The sequence below is a fragment of the Ixodes scapularis genome, unplaced genomic scaffold (genome assembly GCF_016920785.2).
Source record: "Ixodes scapularis isolate PalLabHiFi unplaced genomic scaffold, ASM1692078v2 PGA_scaffold5__190_contigs__length_132052651, whole genome shotgun sequence".
In the NCBI taxonomy this organism is placed as follows: Eukaryota; Metazoa; Arthropoda; class Arachnida; order Ixodida; family Ixodidae; genus Ixodes; species Ixodes scapularis.
The window spans coordinates 16,268,510-16,277,923 of record NW_024609880.1 but is presented as its reverse complement, the minus strand read 5'-3'; the positions used below and the strand labels follow the sequence as shown (position 1 = coordinate 16,277,923).

Here is a 9,414-nt window from a genome sequence, read left to right as displayed (position 1 = left end):
ATTTGGCGGAATTTCTATAAATAGTGATTCACAAAGATTAGATGATATATGAATGTCATCTCGAACTCTGAAAGTAAGTGTATTTTTTATGTAAAGAGCAACTCCCCCGTGCGATTTAGACGGAAACGTTATTTCTTGTGATTCGCGATGACCATATATTACCTGATAGCCAGGGATATTGAAGTTGTTATTCGTGTTATTGCTGAGCCATGTTTCAGAAAGGGCGATAAAGTGAAAATCATGTTTTAGGGTAGATAATAAGCAAATCAGATCGTCATAATGACTACGTAAGCTTCTGATGTTCAGATGGAGTACCGATAACTCCGATGAAGTGGATGTCTGTCTGGAAAATAGGTCTGGTTCAAGCAAGGATACGTTCATAAGGAAAAGAAAAAGTGAAAACCGAAGAGGGACACAGAAAGATTTAGAAGCTAGACAAAGACGCTCAAATCATCCTGAGACACGATCTTGTGAACTGAGCTCCCATTGGTTTTTCTGGCTTTAATAACACATTGGTCAGTCCACAGGTGCATCCATTCCTTGTCTTTCTTTAGGCGCAGTGCCGCAGAGAAGAGTTTTTTGTTTAGAGGAGAAAGGTGATCATTAAAAAAGATTTGACGCGGTTCCTCTTGTAGGTTCAAATCTTTGCTTGTGATGCGAGCGCGGCGTGCCTTCTTTTGGAAATCATTCTTATGATCCCTCGAGATGAATCTCGCGATTATGTTGTGAGCGTTTGGTTGACTTGGGGTGGGAACCCGGTGCACGATGTCGATGTCAGCTTTAGTGATGGGACAGTTGATGTGGTTACCAATGTGCGTTAGAAGCTCTCCGGGATCTTCGGTCGGGTTGTTGGGCACGCCACGGATCTCAACGTTGTTGAGACGTGAGTACTGCTCGAGTTGAGCGACCTGCCGTGTTAGGTCTGTGTTGTTTGTTTCTAATAAATCATTGCTCTGTTTCAGTTTTGTGTTGTCTGCACTCAAACTATCACACTTTGCCTTCAGCTCTTCGATATCTTTGTTCATGAAGGCCAGACTATTCTGAGCCTCATGCAGTTCGTTCCTCAAAGAACGGAATTCTTCTGTGTTTGCAACATCAAACTCTTTTTTAAGCTCAGCATTTCGATTTTTTAGCTCATCCCTCAGTAGCTGAACTTCTTTCGCCAGCTCTTGGTTCGTTGGCATACTGCTCGAAACAACAGGCGTTACAAAATAGGGAGGCGATCTAAGTAGCTGGTACGATGCGTTTGTTGGCAAAACAACTTGCACGTACCTGTTGGAAGGCGAAACAATGTATCAGCTCCGGCGGTGAAGGTGCTGGCTACTTAGATCGCCTCTCTATGCCCGAGACAGCCGCTGTGGTCTTCCTTTTGAAGGAGGACACCGGATGTTGCCGTCGCCGGGAGCAGGGGTGGCAGCGCTGCACGTGGCGGTACGGGTGATGACAGGGCAGCGATAAGCAGTCGATCTGTTGGAAGGCGAAACAATGTATCAGCTCCGGCGGTGAAGGTGCTGGCTACTTAGATCGCCTCTCTATGCCCGAGACAGCCGCTGTGGTCTTCCTTTTGAAGGAGGACACCGGATTTTGAAGGAGGACACCGGATCTGGCGCCCTAAAAATGGAAATCAGTTGGTAATTTGAGGTGACTTCAACGCTCCGGACGTCGCTTGGTCGGATGATCGTTTGGCAGGCTAGGGCACAAAGATGTCCGATTCACTTCTTGAATTGGCTTTGATTTCGATGATCGTGACGTTTATTTGTTCATGACGGCATATCTGATCATAAGTTAGTAATATTCAGGACTGATATTATTGTTTCAAATAATAATCACGCTATCAAAACAAAATATGTATTATGATAGAAATTGCAGAGAAGATGCAAGCGAGCTGGTGAACTTTCAACATTGTAAAACCCGAGACGTAGGATAAAAGGAGAAGAAAAAAGGGGACAACAGAGGCACAGGTCTCAAACTCTGCTGAACATTTATTCCCCCAGCCTCGCTTATAAGGACAACAAACCACCATCCCTCGGCGCATGACGTCACACTGTCAAACATTCTATTCTCTCACCCACCCTTTCCACTCCCCCCTCCGTAGGTCGTAAACACGATCAACAAGCCAACTCAGACACAGACTGAATCACTTTCCCCAAACTTCAAACTTGACGCCGACACCAGGCGGGAAGCAGCAACCGCTCCACAGATCTCTGGACCAAACTAAGCCCATCATTTTAACATTGAGGACGTCGGTGAAACGCGACAAAGCGTGTGACCTCCAGCGGTGGTACTTTCTACCTCCCCCCCCCCCCCCCCCCCGCGCCTAATCCCCTATCTCTTCCTAAAAAAAAAACAAATAACAACAAAAACATTTTTGAGGAACCTCTAAAAGAGATGCGTACAAACACATACTTCCAAACGAAAACAAAACTAGAAAACTCTGGCTCACACGAACAAAACACACTCAAAGGCTTAGAAATCTATTTGTTGCCTCGTTTATAAATGTTGACGGGTTACTAATACAGTTGGCTGTGCTGTTTATTTTAATAGACTCGATAAGGATTCTTTTAGGTGCATCTCCCTCCCTCGCCAACATCGTTGTCTTATTCCACAGCGGCTTGCAATCGTCGCATTCACCTACGTGTTTCGCAATCTCCGAATTTTGCAAGTTAGATGCGACTGCCCTCTTGCGCTCAGCAATACGATCATTAATACACCGCTTTGTCTGGTCTGAGGCGGGTATACTGTCCCGACCTGTTCAAGAGGAGGGAAAGGAGGAACGGAAGAATCCCAACCCTTCTCTCTCGTTCCTCCTTTTCCTCCTCTTGAACAGGTTGGCATACGCTCTCTCCCCTGTAGCTTTGGCTCTACTGCACGGTTTTAGTGAGACGGAGTATAGGTTCTGGGCAGGGTTCCAGAGAGCGCTACCGTCGGTTGATTATCAGAGCCACCCTGGCAAAATAAGGCCACATTGGGATGGCTAAAATCGGCAGCGCCGCCGGTGTACCCTCGCGGGATTACGTTATTACCAACTCCGAGCGTTGTGTTGTCGCGCCTACACTATCGAGTGTCATAAAATGTATCAAAAGCTAAATATATTAATGTGCGTGCGTGTGTAGTTGTGTGGTTCTAGCCTTTGAAAGGTTTAGTTGGTGTCTTCCTCGAAAAATTGAGACAACCCAAAACGAGAACTAGTAGAATAATATTGAACGTCCTGATATTAGGGCCAAATATAAGTGAAAACAAGTAGGCTAGGGCAGTTTGCCTTTCTTTGCGTTGTTTGCGCGCGCCTTAAAATTACAAAAAGTGAAAATTTTGTCGAGCTTCCTCCTTTTTTTTACAAAAGTGGAGCTAAAAGCGCCTTTTTCTCTCCCTCTCAACCTCAACCACCATTTTTTTTTTGCAGGTTATTTTTTTTTTTTTGCTTGGATAACGGACTTTATTTTGGGTGTCCGCTTGTTTTCAGTCTCCTTGTCGTCGTGTTGAAGATGATAATGGTGTCCGAGGAATGTGTTTCTCCTTTTTTCTGCAAGCTTGCCATAGTTTGTACGGTGTAGTACGCAGTTGCTCGTCGCAAGCTGAGGCTCGTTCTTGTCGATTAAATATGCTGTTCTCCTTTACATAGAACACATATGAAGGGCGCATGAATAACCTTTTCTTGTGGGGTAAGTAGTATATTTATTTGTTGGGTAGACTGATGTTGTCTATAGCGGGGAAGAATCTAGAACCTCATAGGCACGGGTCGAAATAACGGAAGCACTTTGGGCAGCTACGCGATCACACTCTAGGCGTAACGGCAGTTAGCTCTGGAACTGGTGAAGCGAAGGAAACGCTCACTTCTGTTGTAGGTAACTAAGATCCAACGTCCACACAACGTAGTTCGATCAAGATGTGCCGGCCGAGCAGAGAGCAGTTAGAGTTCAAAAGGACTGATCTTGCTCTAGATCATCACACCGAATCCAAAGACAACGCCGAGCTTCGAGCACATTAATTCCAAATATCGACTCCAATATCGCATTTATAAATCTATTTCAAGTCGGGCAATGTACACAGAATGCTTATTTTACACGTTTTACGACATTTTTTTCATTTCCGACAGCATTGGATTTCCCATGGTGTCGACGGGAACATACCGAGCTTCAAACCTGGTAAGCTTCGGGGGTTGCGGCAGCCCGGTACTCAACAGTGCCTACAGCTTCAACGTTTGGTCTTCTGCGGCATCCGCTAGCAATGTTATAAATAAAAGACCGTAAGCACGCCGATCAACACCTTAAAATTCATGCGTGAACATCCCCACAAGCAAGTATAGGCTGGCGAAAGGGCCTCTCCAGCGTTGTAAATATTTTGAGCTACATGGCGCAACGTGTCACACCAAACTTGATTGCCCTAGGAGTTTCGTACCCGAGGCTTGGAATATTTCCTTTCGTTAGGGGTGGGGGGGGGGGGGGAGCGAGCGGGGAGCAGTGAAAGTTTGTGAGAGGAAGGAGTGCCTGGGTTGACGCTGTCAAATGCTTCAAATTAACGTTTAAAAAATCGTCGCCGCCGAGATTTCACCTTAGTTCCCCCAAGCGTCAAGCGGTAGTGTTTCCACTGAGCCTCGCTATTTTCCGCCTTTTGTTATCGCTAGGATTGGACAGTGCTTAATCAAAATGCAAGACACGCACAGATCTACGCTCGATTTTGTGTTGCACCGCCTAATAGTGGTATCTGTTCAGGAGACGTTTGCACATCAGTCTTGCGGAGCGCTTGCTCGATGGCAGCAGTTCCTGCAACGTCAAACCATTCTCACTGCCCGTTCCGATATTGGCGTGTGTAGCTACGCGATAGCAGAACAATCCGGCTTAATCTGCGTTTGCAACGCCTGATCCAACCGCGGAAAAACAATCAGCCCGCCTTTAGCCTGTAGAAAGCAAGAACACCCAAAATAATATAAAAAGTGGCGAGCCGAATAAAACATGATTTTTATTTAATTAAGATGAAGACCTCCCGCGTACATAAAACGCCTCATCAGCGGAACTCCGAGGCAGTAAGCATAGTTCTGGCACTTGTTTGGCGATTCTTGCCCTTAGCTGCCAGATGACTGCCGAACTATGGGGAAGTGAACCCTAACTTTAGCACTTGTTTGACAACTTGGACCGAACGATGCCGGATGACAGCCGAACTACCAGGCAGTAGGCCTAACTCTGGCACACGTTTGACGATTTTGGTCCAAGGAGGACAGATAGCAGCCAAACTATCAAGGACTGAAGCCTAACTTTGTCACTTCTTTGGCGATCCAGGGCCAAAACACCGTGACTCTTGCCAAAGAGGTTAAATTTGTCTCTACTTTAGCTTCTTCGAATTTTTCAAAGCCCAAACACCAAAATATTTGCCAAATTTTGGAACAGAGCTCTGTGCTACCTCAGTCAAGTTTATCTTGGTGCTAACCATTAAGGCATTTGCAATGTAGTATAATAAGCAAGTATTCCCCCAAAGTCGATAGGTCAATTGGGGTCTTTGTTTTTCTGCCCATCGACCATTTAAATGTCTTGCAATGCAAATTGACCTGAAACTTCTGACATGTGTAACTGAAGTTCTTTTCGAGACTTAAGGCATGTTTCAGGTAATCGCGTCCTGATACATAAGCTCCAAATTTACTTGACCGTCCGGTTTTTTTTTTCTTTGTAATGGTTATCTTATGTTTTCTTTATAAGAGAATTTGCAGAGTATTTTCTTTTTATTGTCATACACGGCAAGGTTCTTTCTGTGTTGTACTCCGTATCTCTCAGAAATAATATCTTGTATATATTTGCTGACTTTACTAATTGTGCGTAATACTTATGAGAGACATCGCAAAAAGGATATATATATATATATATATATATATATATAAACGAAATTGTGCAGATGAATGAACCGTACTTAATCCAATGAATTAAAGAATCCAAGTTTCCAGGAACCCGCCGAAAGCCAAAAAACGGCGGAGCCAGGATGTGAACTCTGGGCCTCCCAATGTCCGGTCGGGTGTGCTAACCACTACACCACTCCACCTTGGCTTCCTGGCGTTTCCTACCTGTTTTATTAATTTACAAGAAACGAAATGTATCCAATCGGACGTGTTCTGGAAACACACGCCGCCGCGTGGAACGCGGTACGACGCTTAGTGTCACGTGGTACGTGCTCGTTTGTGCTCCAGAAATCCTCCCACTGTTTTGTCTCGCCTCGTGTACATGTAGTAGTATTCTTTGTTTTATGAGCTTTTTAGAGACACGGTATCATCATCATCTGCGAGAATCAAGAGCCACGTTATTGAATATACAACACGGGCACTTCACACCATCGTTCGTGGTCTCCGAGGAGGATATAAACGAAATTGTGCAGATGAATGAACCGTACTTAATCCAATGAATTAAAGAATCCAAGTTTCCAAAAACCCGCCGAAAGCCAAAAAACGGCGTCCTGGCTCCGCCGTTTTTTGGCTTTCGGCGGGTTCCTGGAAACTTGGATTCTTTAATTCATTGGATTAAGTACGGTTCATTCATCTGCACAATTTCGTTTATATCCTCCTCGGAGACCACGAACGATGGTGTGAAGTGCCCGTGTTGTATGTATTTATATATATATATATATATATTTGCTAGCTCGGAGGCTAATTAACAGTGACCGTTGCAATAATTGCTTGTGTTTTAAATTTGTCAATGAAATAACCGTTGTTTTCGGTGTCCCCAAATGATATTATATAATTCTCGTAGTCATATGCACTTTGCGGACATATGAACAAAAAGGCATTCATCCATGCTGTAACGGGGTTAGACCTAAATTTATAACCTGGTGTTTTCTGTATTGTTGCCATCCTTCTAAACTAGTCTATTTGTACAACTTGAAGTATATTTAGGTTCCCCCGAAGATATTCACAGGCCCTCATGCAGCCACAGAACAAAAACAACCCGGGTACACCGCTAGATCTATATTTCCCCAGAAGATAGCATTTGTACGCAGAGAAATGTTTCGTTCAGAGTAGTGCGGCAGGAGCTATGCGATGCAGGAAACAAAAATAAAAACACTAGGGCGGACAAAAACGAACGAGGTCCCGACCGAGGTGCCCAAGCAAGGAGGCCGCCCAGCGGACCGAATAAAAGGTGCCGTGAGATGGGGAAGAATCCCGGACTGTCACTTTGCACCCGAAGGCGACGAAGAAGATACAAAACTGCTCCAAGAGGAAAGAGAACAAGACAGATAACGAGTGAGGAAAGGCGGAGGGAAGAAAGAGCAAGTAGAAGTTCCGGGAAACAGCAGGGGACCGGAAGGAACTTACTCCCTCCGCGGACCCTGGGAGGGATTGACGTCCAACGGCCGAGTCGGGGCCGTCTGTGGTGGGGCGCGGAGAGGAGGGGACACGGACCTCCGGGGCAGATGTTGTCGCGGCCGAGAACGCAAAGGTGTCAGCGCCACGTTTCGCGATTAATTTCCCCTTCGTCCGGAGTCTATCGGGGCACCCGGGGTGGGGACGGTCCGGGTGGACTTCTCCCTCTCTCCCACGCTCTCCTCACTTCGTCGTTTTTCCCCTCCTTACCTTGTCCAATGAAAGTTTCCGGAAACGAGCCTCGCGGGCAGCCTTTCTTCCTTTTGTTTTGGGTGCTCGCTTTGTTACTCTCTATACCCTTTTCTCGGTGCCAACTCTCTATACTCGCCAGCTAGGCCTCGCGACGGCGGCAGTCGAGAAGTTTGATGCTTACATTGGGATCGTACTTCTAAGGCACTCGGGAAATCAAGGTGTTTTATGTATACTTTGTGAGACCCGAGGGCACTGCTATAAAGGTCCGTTCACACGCTCGGGTTTCACTTCCACCTACTGAGACAACCCGTTTCAAAGCTTCTTAGGTCTGCTTACGAACGGCTGCATTGCTACGCATCCGGTCGTAGGCCGCCCAGGATGCTTAAAAACCGGCATTGTGTCAATTCGTCGGAGTCAAACGCAAGTGTGTGAACGGGCGTTAAGCGTTGGTAGGATGGCATATGTTATGGCAAGCATTCTCTGTAGACAAAGATTGGCAACCGAATGCTTCGCCCTTGGGTGATTCCTCGCGCACACCCAGGATACTTCAAAACAGTTTTGCGCTTCTGGTTACCGCATGCAACACGATTTGATAGAAATTAATATGCCCGGGCCAGTGTGCCGTCTGACGTTATTATTATGTGACATGGACAAAAACAAATATTGTTTTTGTAGTATTCTAGCTCTTTGCAATTTTAATTTTTTTTTTCGGAACCTCGCCTACAAACATTCTTCAAAGTGGCGGCCTTTTCAAACGATATCAATGCACACGTATTGCTTCAGGAAGAGTGAGCTTTATATCGGCCGTTTTTATTGTAACGCGTTAAAGGTTAAAGCACAAACATAACGACGAATAAGAGGAAGAAGTAGAGTGTGTCAAGTAGGATCGATCGGTGGAAGCAAGAGGATAAAAATCAAGCAATAAATGGTGGCAGCTGTCCATTAAGCATGAATTCTCGCACTCAGACACAACAACCACAGCACTCTTGGCTCTTCTGTTAGTGGTTGACCGACAACAGTTGGGTCGACATTTGCTGGTCTGCTCGAGGAATTTGACAGTCGCCTCGCCGCCCGCTTCAACACAAGGCTGCATTATGGGACGTTTCCCCTACTGACGTCACACGTGACGTCACGTTTGACGTAACAAGGGTCACGAGTGACGCCATGAGGGAGGAGTGAGGGAGGAAGAGGAGGAGGTTAGGAGAATGAGATGAGGAGGATGGAGGAGAGGGAGAGGGAGGAGGAGGAAAGGGGAGCAGAGGGAGAGGAGACTTGGAGAAGGAGGGGGTACGGATGAGGAAGTGGGCGTACACTACTCTCCATACCCTCCCTTCCTCCACATCAAGAGCTGCGCTCTAATTCGCCATTACAGGGAATCGTAAACGTCTTTCCTTTTGTTTTTACTCGGGGTGTAACTTTTATCATTTCGTCCTATATTCTTGTTCTCGAAAGTGCCCGTTCATTCTCCCCGAAGGTTCTACGCTAAAACCTTCTGGGCCAATTATTTGAGAAGCCGACTCACACCAGACAAGTAGCTGCACGTGACCTTCTCGAGTCAGTCTCGCTCTCGCTAGCTGTGATGCCGCCAAATCGCCGCCCGGTTTTCTGGTGTCTCGACGCTTGTTCTTTAATTTGTTTGGCACAGGTTCGCCCCATTAAACTTTCACTTTGAAACGGGATTTTCGCCGCTTCTGCTCCTTCCATTCGTTACATATATTAAAACAACTCAACCTTAAACCCTTTCTGATAAGCGTAGGAATGCTAGACTTAAGGGCTACTCCACCGATTTTTTCATTGTCTCCGATTTGCTTCAAATTTTGCTAAACTAACCAACAAACATCGCGAAAATAGTATCCCAAATATTAGGTCAAAATAGTGTTTTTTTG

At 45.9% G+C, this 9,414-nt stretch overlaps 1 protein-coding gene across 1 annotated transcript; it reads right to left on the bottom strand.

Moving 5' to 3' along the window:
• Nucleotides 1–431: 431 nt before the first annotated feature.
• LOC120846440 lies at nucleotides 432–1,184 on the bottom strand. Its single transcript, XM_040218203.1, has one exon. The coding sequence runs from the start codon at nucleotides 1,182–1,184 to the stop codon at nucleotides 432–434; it is 753 nt and encodes a 250-aa protein (XP_040074137.1).
• Between the last annotated feature and the right edge of the window lie 8,230 nt (nucleotides 1,185–9,414).